Source organism: Dermacentor albipictus, chromosome 8, assembly GCF_038994185.2.
Source record: "Dermacentor albipictus isolate Rhodes 1998 colony chromosome 8, USDA_Dalb.pri_finalv2, whole genome shotgun sequence".
In the NCBI taxonomy this organism is placed as follows: Eukaryota; Metazoa; Arthropoda; class Arachnida; order Ixodida; family Ixodidae; genus Dermacentor; species Dermacentor albipictus.
Window position 1 is genome coordinate 32856228 of NC_091828.1, and position 16037 is coordinate 32872264.

At 46.6% G+C, this 16037-nt stretch overlaps 1 protein-coding gene and 1 non-coding gene across 30 annotated transcripts in view; both read left to right on the forward strand.

Annotated features, from left to right (window-relative positions):
• Positions 1–2400: 2400 nt before the first annotated feature.
• TRNAS-AGA (transfer RNA serine (anticodon AGA)) lies at positions 2401–2472 on the forward strand. The gene has a single exon. It is a non-coding gene; the product is annotated as a tRNA-Ser (tRNA).
• A 3995-nt stretch (positions 2473–6467) lies between these two features.
• Positions 6468–16037, forward strand: part of Mhc (myosin heavy chain) — a 46754-nt gene continuing 37184 nt past the window's right edge. For 8 of the 29 annotated variants that reach the window (XM_070523244.1, XM_070523242.1, XM_065431335.2 and 5 more), the window contains exons 1-3: positions 6682–6820; positions 10014–10270; positions 14034–14174. In XM_070523244.1, coding sequence (XP_070379345.1) covers positions 10085–10270; positions 14034–14174 — 327 coding nt within the window. In that variant the 5' untranslated portion in view covers positions 6682–6820; positions 10014–10084. Of the gene's footprint in view, positions 6594–6676; positions 6821–10013; positions 10271–13553; positions 13695–14033; positions 14175–14880; positions 15022–16037 lie in introns of those variants that run through there. The other 21 variants (XM_065431349.2, XM_070523237.1, XM_065431328.2 and 18 more) reach the window with 10 other exon arrangements.

A 16037-nucleotide genomic window follows, 5' to 3' on the forward strand; every position in this document is an offset into this window, starting at 1 on the left:
TGGAAACATCATCCCTAGTGTAAGCAAGGAGGTAGACTACAGCTACGTGCAAATAAACTCACTTCAAGTTCCTCGTGATTTAGTTGGCTGTGGTGAAAAGTAAATGTCGCTTAAATACCATTTCAAATAAAATTTCTCAAGAAAACCAATTGAGTTAGTAGCCTTCTTTCCCTCTCGCAAGATATTGCATATCAGTCACTCATACCAAATAAACTAAATAAAAGCAAATTAAATGAAGGAAAGCCTCACTAGACTTGCCAGGATTCCCAACCGGGCGCATCGATGACTGACGTGGCACTATGCCAACACGGCCATGGCTGTTGTTTTCTTGCACAATCGCTACAAAAACAAATGAAGTGCACGAAACTAAGTTTTCATATTCGATAAGTATTCGATCGATCCAAGTTATAAAGCGATCTTGCAGCACTACAGGGAATTCAGAAGGCTCTACCCAGCACCGCATGAGAACCTTTCAGCCGTGGACTCAGCGACGTTACGCAGGCTCCAAACGGACACATATACAAACCACCATAAATTGCACATATACTACCCAACAGCATACAAGGACATATGCCCGTGGTGTGGGAGCACACCGACACTCTACCACATCACATCGGAGTGCACAGCTCACACCGAAGAACAAGAAGATAATAACACGACAGCGACGTGGGAGGCATTGCTATCCAGCTCCGCCCTCGGGGATCAGCTCAGACTGGTCCGGAGAGCAGAAAGGATGGCGAAGGCCAGCGGTGCCTTGGAATAGGGGCCCCATAACATGGCGTTACCCCGTTTTAGGGGCAACGAAGTCCTTTCTGCCAATAAAGTTTTGTTCTTCTTCTTCTTCGAGCTAGCATGCACATTTAAAATAGCATATATTCCGCAAAGCCAAATTATGTGTATTCCTTTCCCTGTTTTTTATCTATCAGGAATCCTTGCGTCGTTGAACACATGCATTATTAATTTAACAAAGACAAATCGATCACAGGAAGATGGAAGCTTGAATTTATCAACAGAGTGCACACAGGCAACTGCTCAGCCTGGAGCTAATATTTTCACAAGTAGAGTTGTTGAAACGTTGGCTTCAGGTTGAGGTTTCCTCTCTCTGCTTTCTGTCCCTTCTTCCTGTTCATAACCTTTCAGTACACTTTTTTCATCTAACTTAAACGAGAATAAAGGGGGTTAACAGAGGGTCCCAATTTTTATTAGTCATATCATAAGAAGCCAACAAACACTGACACCGAGGACAACATAGGGGAAATTACATGTGCGGAATGAATGAAATAAAGAAATGATAAATTAATGGAAGTTAAATTGGATGAAAAACAACTTGCCGCAGGTGGGAACCGAACCCACAACCTTCGCATTTCGCGTGCGATGCTCTACCAATTGAGATACCGCGGCGCTGTTTCCCCATCCACTTTCTTGGGTATTTATGTGCCCTAGTAGAACCCTGGGAGTGTTAGCCAGCGCCACCACTCACAGACCTTGGCGGCGGACGTGGAACGTCCTTTTTGCCGCAGGCGTCACGAGAACGTGATATTTTTGGGTGAAGGCAAATAGTCAATAAACCCACATATGCTACCTGAAGGCATCAATGTAGCCGGATTCGAGACTCTCGTTGAGTAATAAACGAGAGGAAAGGGGGTTAACCGAGGGGCCCGATTTATATTAGTCATATCACAATAAGCCAACAAACACTGACACCAAGGACAACATAGGGGAAATTACTTGTGCTGAATGAATGAAATAAAGAAACGATGAATTAATGGAAATAAAGTGGATGAAAAAACAACTTGCCGCAGGTGGGAAACGAAAGTTGTGGATTCGGTTCCCACCTGCGGCAAGTTGTTTTTTCATCCACTTTAATTTCAATTCATTTATCGTTTATTTATTTCAGTCATTCAGCACAAGTAATTTCCCCTATGTTGTCCTTGGTGTCAATGTTTATTGGCTTCTTTGTATATACACTTGTTGTTTTGAGATGAGATGTAGTAGTGTGTAAATTCAGTATATATAATTAATTAATTTATGGGATTTTACGTGCCAAAACCACTTTTTGATTATGAGGCACGCCGTAGTGGAGGACTCCGGAAATTTCTACCACCTGTGGTTCCTTAACGTGCACCTAAATCTAAGTACACGGGTATTTCCGCATTTCGCCCCCAACAAAATGCGGCCGCTGTGGCCGGGATTCGATACCGCGACCTCAATACATGCATACATATATATATATATATTGACCAGTTGCCTTCACCCTAAAAAGATCACGTTCTCGTGACGCCTGCGGCAAAAAAGACGTTCCACGTCCGCCGCCAAGGTCTGTGAGTGGTGGCGCTGGCTAACACTCCCAGGGTTTTACTAGGACACATAAATACCTAAGAAAGTGGATGGGAAAACGACGCCGCGGTAGCTCATTGGTAGAGCATCGCACGAGAAATGCGAAGGTTGTGGGTTCGGTTCCCACCTGCGGCAAGTTGTTTTTTCATCCACTTTAATTTCCATTACTTTATCGTTTCTTTATTTCATTTATTAAGCACAAGTAATTTCCCCTATGTTGTCCTTGGTGTCAGTGTTTGTTGGCTTCTTATGATATGACTAATAAAAATCGGGCCCCTCGGTTAACCCCCTTTCTTCTCGTTTATATATATATATATATATATATATATATATATATATATATATATATATATATATATATATATATATATATATGACATTTCATTTGCATTGCCGAGGACACTTTCACAGGTGTAGGCTATTTCATGGACCAGATCCGATTCGTTGTCTTTGTCATGCATGTAAACTAGCCTGGATGCTTGGTCATCAATTTCTGCTCATCCTCTGCCAGTGATTTCTTGGCCTCGTCAAACTCTTCGATGCGGCTTTCTTGTCAAGCAGGGCATTGAAATACGTAAATATGTAGGAAAATAAAATTGAAATGAATTGTATATCCTCATAAAACATTCATTTTGTCAAGTACTGGCTGCGTTATGTGCTGACGGAAACACTGTGTGCTAGCAGATCGATAGCATAGGGCGAGGAGATAAAATTAAAGGACAAGTAAGAATTGGGACGTCCTTGTTAGATAAATGGCACGAACAAGATGAACATTTTGTTTTTCGTTTCTCTGAATGTATGAATCTTAATCCCGTTTGATTTCAGTAAATTTATGACTTTTTTTTTGCCCCATGTGGAACCACTCTATTATTGGTACATTTTTATGTTCGAAAGCCGAAACAGCTACATGTCGGACTCTTATAATGCCGGCAAAATAATTTTCCATAAATAGTGTAGGCACTCCATTCGTCGCTTCAAACACGGCATTCACGTATTTCACCCAAAGCTTCATTAAATCGGTCAAGACGCCGAGACCACTTTGTTGCTACGTGGTTGTCAATGTATTAGTCTTGAAAAATAGGTATCGTGAAAGCGAGACCACTTCCTCACATCGAACTTCATAATTTCGAGGTATGACTGCACATCAAAGTAAACAAGTGGGAGGATACTTCATCCAAGAAATGTACAGATAAATCTGACTATTTTGTAACAAATTCTAATAGCTCATTATTGGTATACACTCAGTCATCTTTAGGCACACCCGCCGCGGTGGCTTACAAGCTATGGTGTTGTGTTGCCTGTGGGAAAGAGGGGAAAAAAGGAAAGAGATGGGAGTGGAGCGACGTGAACGAACAACACTACAGAGTCGAAGGCACTCGCACAAGCTAGACGTTCTCAGAAAGCACAAAGGTGCCTTTAATGCCTTCTGAGGCGATGATCGGTGGAGACGGTGTTCTAGTATTGCCTATTCACTCAGAAGACGATCATCTAGCTTCCTGAATGCATTGGTCATAGATTTTCTTTGGGCTTCAAACTGAGGGCATGACACAATAGGTGGTCAACATTCTCCTCGCAACCGCAGATATGACATGCAAGACAATAAGGTGAAAATTAAGGTCACACAATACACACTGGAGCGCAACGTCAGCTGTCATCGAAACACTAGATGACACTAGATGCAGAAAACCCGAAGTCGGATCCCATAAGTGCCCATGAATTCGGGTCATGGAAAGGAGTACAACATGTAGTTGACAATTTCCAGCAATATTACTCGCTTACAGAAATCTGTCTTGCGATTTGTGCTGATTGAATATAGGCGTACTCACCTTAGCTTCTAGCGTGTCTTGTGATCTGTTTACCAATTTGTCTTTTCTACTTTACATTCAAGTGACGTGACCTTGTCACCTAGTGGATTTCATGATATTTCGGTAGTGAAGTGTTTTTTATTGGCTCCTGCGCTACCTTATTCGTTGTTCAACTTAATCGTTCTTCTTACCTTTCTTTAGTTCAGTGTCGTGTTGTTATTCGTATTTAGCATACATTTATTCTCTGTAAAAAGCAGTTATCAGCGGCACCTAAAGGTGCTGGAATCTCCTGAATATGCTGTTTTATAACAGATGAGGGGAAACTAGCGCCACAATGTTCATAGATAACAATCGGATCAAACTAACACACAATGATGCCAATAACGCATAGAGAAAATGAACTTTTCTTATGCTTAATTCTGGCTATATTCAAACGCAACCATTTTCCCATATGCTTTGCGTTAATCCTTTGGTCATCGGATGGTCGAAATGCTCCTGGGCTCGGTCGTTAGCTGATAGTTGTGCTTGCACACTTAGGTAAGTGGAATATAGAAAAAAGTAAGCAATATAGAGCTAACGTATACGGATCAGGTAATGCGCGATACATTTTTTTTCAGTCTGCGAATATAACTTGTAATTGATAACTGCAATATTAACATGGCATTGTGGCTATTTAGAGCGTGTTCGGTTGGCCTGGTTGGTATATCCTGTTAAACCACAGCTTTAATCAGCTCTACACGGGGCAAAGCAAAGAACCACACTACAGAGCGCTGTCTGTAGTTCTGATATTTCCAATCAATCCACCTAGTTTCAGTTTGCGCCCCTGAATAACAAACATGTACAGATTTCTGGGCGAGCCTGTGGTTTGCTTATTTTTTTCTCATGGAGGCACATGAGTGATGTTTATTTCAGCTTGTAAAGCTTGTGACATTCAGATGGTCATCATAGTGTTTGGTAAACAGGGTGCTGACAAGCTGCCAGCAGCTACCGCTTTCACGTTATACAAAATACCGAGTGATCGCACAAAACCACCCAGTATTTGTATCAACGGCTTCCTTTAGTACCTCTCTTCCAACTTTCAAATCTGCCGAAATGTGCAAAAAATAATTCAGTGTCGCTCGTCGGACGAATTTACGAACTACCGCAACCAGCTAGAGGACGTCACGGCACTCACCCAACCTGATACATAACAGAAGAGTCAAGGAATGTGATTGGTGCCATAAGTCGACACACCAAGCATTTTACGCTAGCAGGTGCAAATGAGTGCTCTCGTTAAATACCAAACATCGTGAAGTTCATGGCACCGACCGCCCAAATTTTGTTACAGTTTATGCAATAATAAACAATGATTACGTTGAATAGATGACGTAACTACTGAAACGAAACGAGAAATGCACTTTCGCTGATGGCTATTCAAAGGAAACAAAGAAGAGAAAAAAGGTACAGGAAGAGTAGAGGAATAGGCACAGCTTCTGGAGAACAGTTGCAGGTTACATAAGCGGCGCCGCAACGTCGTCGCCGAAAAGTTCGTGCCAAAGGGTGCCCGGAGAGGGCCAACTGTGCCATGGCGCTTGGGTTGGCGCGGGGCGTTGACCCTGTCTTTGCGGTGCAAGTGCACGTGGTTCATTACGGACCACCAGCAAAATGGTATAGCCAGACGCCCTTACGACGCATCGAAAAGTATCAGCCCCACACAGGGCGTGATATTGGCCGGTTTCGCTGATGATTGTATGCCGCTGTGCCGAAGACATCGATCGACTTGATTATCTTTGGAGTGGCTAAATTTGCTCGGTACCTCTGCCCGGGCTAAATGACTTGTTCATAGCACAGGCGCTGTCATTCTTCTGCGCTGAAGTTTGGCACTTCCTGTCAAAAATGCCTTCTTCATGATGTGGAGCAGTTGCAGGGTATGCCTGTCAAAATTTGCAAATATACCTCTCGCGAAGCTGTAGCTGCTTATAACAAGACTTCCTAAATACTTTTCGAACTACTTTCTCTCTCTCGTCAGTGCGCTGATTCTTTCATTATTTTATAATTTTCACGACTACGTTGCTCAGAGGAATCGTTGATGCACTGGAGATTGGCTCCGCTGGAAGGAGGCTGATACTGTTGGTTCGTGGGCTCCGGCACCGGTCAGTGTCCAGTCGTGGATTCCCATCCTGTCCAGGAGTTTCGGCCGCCGGGTTGACAGCCTAGCGGCCTTGCCCTGCCGCCGCTGCCGGTGCCGCCGCTACCAGCTATTTTGGCGAAGCGCCTGCGAGTCCCTGGTCCAAAAATGGAGGCTCCGTGCCCGCGGCGCGCCGGGCTTTGTATGGGGAGGGGGGTGCCGAGGGGGAAATCGCGGCGTCCAATGGCGCGCCCCTCTCTGGTTTCGGGGGCCGGCGCGTGCGATGGGCTCGCTTAAAAGCGGCCCGCCGTCCGGAACGGCCCCCACAGCTGAGCTTTTCCAACGTAAGTGCCCCTGTGCCTCACGACACTGCGTGCATCTGGATACGACGACGCCGCGGGCTGCGCTCTCGCGATTCGGGATTTTTGCCACCCCCCCTCACGGGCCAGGTAAGGCCTCGCCTCCTCCGGTGTCCGCAGGCTCGACGTCCGGCACCGCCGTCCACCTCGATACGGATTACGCTGTAGTGCAAGATAGAGCTGCTTCTTGAGGAGATCGTCTGCCTTGTATCGTACGTAAGCCATCGGTGCATAATCGAAATCGTAGCCATTAGATGTCGTCTAGGCCTGGCAGCGCTGGCAGCGTGTTGTGCCCGGAAGTAGGCCGTGCTACGAGGAACTGTTGGTGCTAACATTCGCGCTGGACAGGGCATTTAGCCTGCATCGCTTTCTTCGCTCTGGTTTTTAACATCTATGGCCGCACTGCTACTACAGCGCCCTCGGAGAGGTGACTTTCAAGCGACCTTCGGTACTGCTCTTAAGCACTCTTTCGCAAGAGGCAGGTTTATTGCCGAAAGGCATCTGATCCTTGCTTAAATGAAGAATAACGCCTTTACATTTTTTCAGGGTGCGAATAGAAGCTATAAACAAAAGAATTCTTCAGGGACCCGCAACTTTTTCCTCGTCTAACGGGAGTACAACTTCGTAATAATGTAGGCAATGTCGCAGTGTACTCGCAAACACAGCATACTATCGGCACAGAAAGGATATGAAAGGCGCAATAATTTTCAGGTTAACATTCCTCTCCCTAAAGGGTGGGACCTATCACGCAGCGGTAGCAGCAAATTGACACACAAGTTTCATAATATTCATGGGGAATTCAGTGCACCTTCTTTGCCATTGTTATCTCGCGAAGGTTAAAGTCAATATCTATATCCAGCCCTAGAAGTGGGTCGCTCTTATTATCAACATACTAGCGATGTTTTTGCGTGAGCATAATGTGAAATACCATGTCGAACTATTTTGGGGGCATCAGATGGCGACGCGGTAAAAAAACGAGGAATACCGCCAGAAAATTCAAGACTTCGAGGGCTCTACCCGAGGCCGGTAAAAATCTACTGTGTCTAAAATGTTTTCAGAGAAGTTCTTGAGCATTTCTGCAGCTTTAATTTTCAAAGAAGGTGGAAGTCAATAGAGGAGTATGCAGTTTGATGCTATCGCTCGCTAAGTGTCGGTATGTGATCGCCACAGGAAAGGCTCGTTTTACAATCTAGATATTCTCTTACGAGGTGAGGTGCGCCAGTGTAAAGCAGAAAGATTTCTCCCATATTTAATCAGCTGAAATTTATTTTCCAGATTATTATTAATTGGTAAAGCGATTGGCGACTCTCAAACGAGCAAAACCATAAAGTCGCCTTTGTAGAACATATCATATTCATGCTCACTCTTCAAGCTGAAGTAGCGCACTTCGGTTGATTTCTTTAGGTTCGTCGGCAGCCATGCTCGCCGAAAGGGCTAAATCGTCGCTCAGCTTTAGCTCGCCGCAATTTATTGTCTGTTTGCAGTCCATAATTTGTCGCCAGGATAACATGTAATGTCAGCAAGCCTAGCAGAGATGCATTATATCCGTAGATGCGTAGTTATCTAAGTAGGCCTTTCAAGGTTGCTTTTGCGCACCTGCAATAAGTTCCAGCCTAACCTCAAACTATGATGGAAATGGCTGAGCACGGCTCATTGCTATATTGTGCAATCTGCTTCATCCAGTATCCAGTTTTGCTAAAGTACACTTACCTGCACAGCATAACAGTGTCAAAGCCATAGTTTTCTGCACAGAAACGTGGTTCTAATATACCGCTTTCTACTCATCATGACGGCTTCCACGCAATCACAGCTGTGAGTTTTAGCATGATTACCACCTATTTCGCGTGGAAAACTCGTGTACGTGCAATTGGAATGCGGAAATTCAGCAGCAGACGTACGTGATTATATGTTCTCGATTTCGAAGCGCTATCACATTACGTGCGTTGACATTTAGGACAGAGCCTGCGGCGCCGTGAATTGCGAGGGGGCGTGGCAATCTTGAATCTCGGAGATCAAGCCTTCGGCGTACCATTCCATTTCCTTTTACTCTGTTTTCGCCCTTGTGCTTTGCTTGTTCCCGAATGGTTACTAATAGTGTTCTGAAGTTGTTGCATCGCGCTATTGTTTGTTTCATCATAGTATTTCGTAGCATAGAGGAACTGGCAATACAACCATAAGAAAATCGACAACGGGGCGGTTTTTCAGTGTTTTCGAGGACAATCATTTACAAATTACGGGCGTAGAAATCCCCAGTGCATTTGCACTGTCGGCGTGGGCGCTGGAGTACGAACGCGTGGCCTACACATGAGGTCGGATTTGCATGACTAGGGTAGAATATTTCGAGCGGGGCCTGTGCCCTGAACAGATTTGAGCTGTTATGCTCTGTCAGATGGCAAGAGCTGAGGTGCTTCGGATAAATACTAAGCAAAAAAATTACGCACTACCTGGATAGCAAGGTGTGAACTTCAGGAGTCCTGAAGCGATGCCTAGCATATTAAAACAAAGTATACTTGTGCTGAGGTGCACCCGACAACGCCACAAAACAAAAGCAGCTGATCGACCAAACTACCCGAACGCCGGGGAGAGTAGAGATCCAGACATATTTATTCGAGAGCAGCTTCTTCAGCGGCCCCCCCCCTTTTCCTATTCTCCGATAACGAAAGTGGCCATAGTCAGTAAAATCAGAAGGCAATAGGTTTGGGTTGGTTATTCATCGTAATGCAGAAAACACAGCGTAGTATGAACAAAGGACAAGTGTGGACAGGACACCCGTCTCGACTTGTCCTTTGTCCTTACTGGGCAACGTTTTCTGTATTACGGTCACTAACAAGCAATGCCACCAGTGATTCGTCAAAAAATGTCAATGGTGCATTTAAGGGTACGCATTAACCTTTTCTACAATGCTTAAGTTGCTCTAGCCCATAGCAGATTGTGGTCTGAATAACCTCCTGTACTGCAGCGGTAATCATCCAAAACTTTCGGTCTACAACGATGCCGTACCAGTAACTTTATCTGTGATTAATCCTGACGCGAAGGGTAGTCCTTCCTCCTAACCCGATCGAAAGTGTGTCGACTGACATACCTTTATGAAAAGCTCACCAGGAAAGAAATTAACGTTTCGAAGCTATAATCCTTATCAACGAAGTGTATTGCCGGTCCCACCTACAGCAAAACTCGGTTCAGCCGCTCACTCCTCAAAACCTCAAGTGAAATATTGCCTTTTCGACAGGCAGCACAACTCACTTAATATCATCGCAAGAAAACATTGCAGTCGCCCTCAATTTACTGTATAATATACTGCGAGTTCTGAAAACTGCCGGCTCAAACCGAGCACGGAGGTTCGGTTTGTCAGCAATGGGCGACGTTCTGATAAAAACGTTGACGTGCTTGTTTGTGTGCGCGCAGGCAGGAAGGCTTGCTGAAGCGGCACACGCCGGCCGACTCCTCTCCGAAAGAAGCCCCCCACGAAAGAAGCGATGGCCGAGGACCCCGATCCCACTGAGTACCTGTACGTCTCTCTCGAGACCAAGCGCAAGGACCAGACAAAGCCCTACGATGGCAAGAAGATGGTCTGGGTGCCCGACGAGAAGGAGGGCTTCGTCCTGGGCAACATCGTCTCCACCAAGGGCGACATGGTCACCGTCGACTGCCCCGGCGGAGAGGTAGGCGCCGATCACCACGCCCACATTTTACTTTCCCCGCTCAGCTGGCGGCATACTGTCGACAAAGACTCGTGGCGGGACGCGTGGTAGTAGCCTGTGCTCCAGTTATTATTACAGGGTGTAAGCACAAACAACATGTTTCGAGCCTAGTCTGTCTGACAGCTGTGTCCGGAAGAAGGAGAACAACACCTGCCTGAAAGGTCACGGGTCAGAAAAGACGTAGGAAATCCAGATGGAGGAAATCAACAAGAGATCGGAAAACATAAAAAGAAAACAGGGGAGTCGTTTGTTCCGGGGCACAAGTGCAATGTACTCAAAAACAATCATACTCAGTTCACACCTATAATTAAAAAGAAAGGAACTCTGAGAACACACCTGTTTAGTCGTCGGCAAACTCAAAAGATAATAAAAGAGAGCATGCCATGCGAAAACCTTAGTGAATAGGATAACAATCATGTAGCCATAGAGCTGTTTCGAATACGTCCCACGAAAACTTGCACTCTAGATTTCGTGAAAAATCCACACGTGGGTAGTGGAAAAGTAAAGGCCACTCTAACCACTCTGCGGAATCAAGGCTTCTGTTATTTTGAACGGAGAGAATATCGGAATCTAAAGTTCCCATATATCACGAAGGTGAAAATGAATGCCTTGAGGAGACAAATCGTGTATATATACATAATCAGAAGACAGTCAGGTTTTCCACAACTGGACGTATCACTATAAATATAAGGACAAGAAGAGGTGCAAAAGAAGATACAACTGTTCGAAAAGAGGATACATACATTAACAGATTTAAATGAGTACATACAGAGCTACAGTGCATATAGGCTCCACAGGCTGCGCAAGTACAAATGGGGATGTAGAGCACACGTCATTCTTTAGGTTAATAGACGCACTCACAAATAAATCAAATTATGTCTGCAGCGAACACAGGGGATATACTTCTTGTAACGTTTAGAACGAAACACAATTTTTTGTAAACATGTATTCTATCGTTACAGATAATTTAAATTAGAGAAAGAAAAGTTTCGAGACATTTTCGAGTGCTCGGCGAAAACCTAAACGTTATTTAATCTTGCATGGCGAATACTTTTGTGATATCCAACAAATTTGTCGTTTCAATTGCCTTGGTTGTGTTTTGTTTGTGTTATTGTATGTGGATTGAATGTACTTTTGCCTTTGCGGGGAAATTTTTTCGGGCACTGGACCACGTCAGCTAAGAGCGGCCACAGGAAACAATGTATGTAAATATGGCGCATAAATACTGAACGCTACGAAATTGTCATACACTACAGCAGGAGGTCTCCAACATTTCTATACACGTCACCGTTATTATTTCTTAAATCTCAAAGCGCGCCGCGAGAACCCAAGAAGCTCTGCACAAATTATGTCTTCATTCTTCTACCTTTCGTAGAAGCGCATCGTCACCTTACCCGCTAAAGCTATGGACAGAAAAGCTCTTCGCCCTGAAGTGAGCGAAACGTCTGCGTTCAGGCAGGGAAAAATTTCTCACGGAAGGTATCCGTAGTTTCTTGGAACAGACAACGATAGCGCAATGTTAGCCGTGTATGTGCAGGTAAATACATCTGATATATTACGAGATTGCTTCGTTACCTCCTTCACGAAGAAATCAAACACCTTTTATGCGGGGGTTATTGCCTCCTATTAAAGCGGAGCTATCAAATGGTATTCTTGGCAAAATCGTAAGGCCGTCTTGTGCTCCGATAGCCAGCACCAATTCTTGCCCGCATTAGTCACACGCCTCGTCCGAGGTCGCGCCACCACGCGGCGGCCGTAGAGAGAGTATGAGCCCAAGTGGCCGGCTCGGATGCGGCTTTAAATGGGCCTGCCGGAACCCTAGCCCGGCGAGCCCCGTGACGTCATCGGGCCGCGGGGCGCCCTATTTCGGGGCGGCGCGGGGACCCGGCAAGGAGCGCGCGTATTTCGGGCTCCGGTCGGCCCATTCCACGGCTGCACGCCCGCCAGCCAGCCACGCACGGGGCGGTGGGCGCGTGCGAGCCGCTCGCTCTGCACTGCCGTCCCAGTGCGAGGGAAAAGAAAAAGAAAGCGAGCGTCTTGGCTTGTATTTGCGCACCGAGAGTTTGGCTCGGCTCGCTGCTGCTCTACCTGCATTCTAGCCAACCCAAAACGAGGCACCGGAAGAAAGAGTGCCATGCGGGGGCACGTCAGCACATACGGAGTTTGCACGCGAGGAAAAATAAGAAACCGGAAGGAATAAAAACAAACGATATGATTGCGAGGTACGGAAGCAGCGCCAGAGGTAGTCGCTGTGCAGTTAGGTGCATCCGGGAAAGGGCAGCAGTGTATTAGATTTAAATAAACAGTGACAGTTGACGCCAGCACACCGCGCTCATTAATCTGGCATCTCAAGGGCTTCCCTTCTGGACGACATAACATTTACAGCTTTACCGTGTCAAAAACTTGCTTCTCCGGCAGTAAGGAACATGTCGCGAGCCATATGGTGGGCTCTGGCCGAGAGCCTTAATATTAGTTCAGGTAACCACGTGATTAGAACGTCCGCAAGGCTGAAGGCACAGAAATAATCACGGTAAGCAGCTAAAACATCCAAGCCCACTTCATCAGCGCTGACGGGTTTAGGTTTTGCACTTGGGACGAAATCAATCATGATGCATCGAAAACTTATGCCCGCCAGAGGCCTTATTTATGTAACAACCATTGTGTCTCTAAGAAAAATGCCTTGCAGGATTACAATGCTGCGTTCTCACACAGCGCTTTGTTTTGCGCAAGTAGTAAATACTGACAACAGGCCACACAACCCACCTACAAAACTAGGAAGGACTGCACTACTGATAGCACATCACACCAAAATCAAAGAAATTATTGCTGCATTTGTGTTTCCCTGGCATAACGGTATCAGCATCCGGGGTGACATACTTGCGTATAAAAATAATGCCGGGAATGAAGCACTTATAACCGACCTCGAGCATTTCCACAAGTCGGAAACACAGACCTTGACAGCAGCTTGCCGGCTTGGGGATAGTTTTTTGTCCATTGCCGGTCTTCAGTCTGCTATGTTTAAACACAGTTTACGTGCACAGCTCGACGACTGCTAGTCACATGTGCCTTCTTTCCCTGGTTGGTGGGGGCTTGAAGTATTGGCGCCATATAGCCCACACTTTCCCACGTAAACAAAAGTTTCAACGCAATGCTCCTGCTGAGGATCTCTTAAATGCTCTTGTTCTCACACAATCTGTCACTCACACATGTTGACCCGGGCGAGCCGCGTTTTCCCCTCCCGCAGCGCACCATGAAGAAAGAGCTACTGCAGCAGGTGAACCCTCCAAAGTTCGAGAAGTGCGAGGACATGGCTTCTCTCACCTACCTCAACGACGCTTCAGTGTTGCACAACCTCAAAGAGCGATACTACATTCACCTCATCTACGTAAGTGCGGGGCCAGCCGCACCGCACCGCATTGCGTTTCTCGAGCTAGCGTTCTCAACGCCGCTACACTAACCGTGTGCGTCAGGGCGCCTGTCATCTTCGCAGCACGTGCGTCGACACACCACCAATGTTGCCAACATTGGCAGCCACTGCTCGCGGCCGCTGCTCATACACTACTACGGAAGCGATACACGAATGGTCACTTCCGTATACGGCAGTCACTCAGCTGAGTTGAGCTTTACCACTCAGTACGGCTTTGCTTTCTTTTGTTTTGGAGTTGTGTGTATTATGTTTATTTCGTGCCCGCGTACATAAACGCATGCCTGTCCGCTCTTATAGCGCTCCGTCAAGAAGGACCTGCTGCAGCAGGTGAACCCGCCAAAGTATGAGAAGTGCGAGGACATGTCGTCGCTCACCTACCTCAACGATGCCTCGGTGTTGCACAACCTCAAAGAGCGATACTACTGTAATCTCATCTACGTAAGTGCGGAAAAACCCCCCGCACAGAACCACCCGAACCCATGTGTACCACCTCGCACCGCACCGCACCCGAAGTGCTGACCTCACGCACCCTGATTGTAGCCCGACGCCCCTGAAACTGTGCCCTCCCCCACGCACCCGATAGCGCGATCCTTCATTCCTTACAAAATGTCACTTCCAAGCCCTCGCTCCGCCCACCCAGCGTAGATCCCATGCCCCAAATTGGAGACCCGGCCCCCGTCCCCATGCATCCGGTAGTATGATTCCCCATGCCTTCAAAACCGCAATTCCCCTTCCTTAAAGTCCTATCTCCGCGTCCTCAAAAGTACCAATCCCCCGACCCGGAAATGAAAACCCCATGCCCCCCAGGAAGTGCAAGCCCCACACCCCCGTAGTGAACTACCCTTCCCCACCAAAGTAGTTGGTAGAAAGCCCGAAGCCTGGAAACCACTGTGCTCCGCCGCCGTTGCTGATCAAACTAACCTCGCGTGGTCTTCGTCGCAGAGCGCCGCACACCGTCAACGAAGACAGCGTGCTTCGCCGACGGCATTTTGCAACGGCCTTTTCCTGCTGCAGCGGTATTTGAGTTACCGCACTGTAACTACTGCTGCTGCTTCAGATATGGCCTTTGGCGCTTACCACGGCTTCTTTCTTTTTTCTCTCTCTCTTTCCTTACCACGCTGACACGCTTGCACGCACCGCATAGCGCTCCGTCAAGAAGGACATTCTTCAGCAGGTGAACCCACCAAAGTATGAGAAGTGCGATGACATGTCCAACATGACGTACCTCAACGATGCCTCGGTGCTGCACAACCTCAAAGAGCGCTACTACGCTAATCTCATCTACGTGAGTACACAAGCGCTCCCACCGTGCAGCAAACGCGACACGGGAAAAACTTTCATCCACCCGAATGAATCCATTCTATGGCCACAGAACCCGCACGCATACCGGCACCAAAACCACCTCCTCTCCAAACCGGCCACCCACAGCACTGGCTAGCGTCGAAGTCGAGTCGAACCCACCTGGAACAGAACCGCTCGCAAAGTCGAGGCGATGCCCAAAGCTCAGCAGTTGTTATCTAGTGTATTCCAGTAGGCACGCTGTGCAATCTCCATTAAGCCTGAAGTACGATGTATGGAAAAACTCGGCACGGGCAGCGGCTCACGATCATGAGTTATTTCTTGTAAAAAAATATTCAGTTACGATCTCTTAGTATCGATTCATTCACTTATTGATAACCCAGAGCCAGTAGTCCTGGTTAAGCCTCCTGATCACGGGCCTAAACAGTATATCTATTCATGCTCATATATATGACTATATCCCACGCCCCTACGAAACTGGGGGTTTAATTGGGTAGGATTAAATATTTTCTCACTGCTGAATTCTCATCGCGTCCTCAGCTGTAATATTAAATCATTATACGTGCAATGGTAGCGTAATTTCAGCTTTCATTACGGTTCGCTGCGCTCTCGGTTAGTCTGTCGTAAAGGTTTTGTCCTGAGCCATTTCATAGTCGCCCGAACACAACTGAGTCAAAGCAGTGTTGCGATAAGTTTATATTTACAAGGCAAGATCACTTTTGCAAATGCAGGGTATATTTATTGGTATTATTATTTATTAGCAACCGTTCTTCAAACTCAAAAATTTACATACAAAGCAGACTGTTCACTTCGTGACGCTTCCATGTTGAAAAAACAGCTATTTCGACACCTTTGTTTCACAACCTTTGATGAGAATGGCGAGACAACGCGCACTAAAGCTGATGCTTGATTTCGACGCTCAGTCACGGTCCATCCCACGGTTCATGCACTTCACGCATCACACCGACCCCTGGACACCAACCCTTCTTCTTTCTGCCCAAA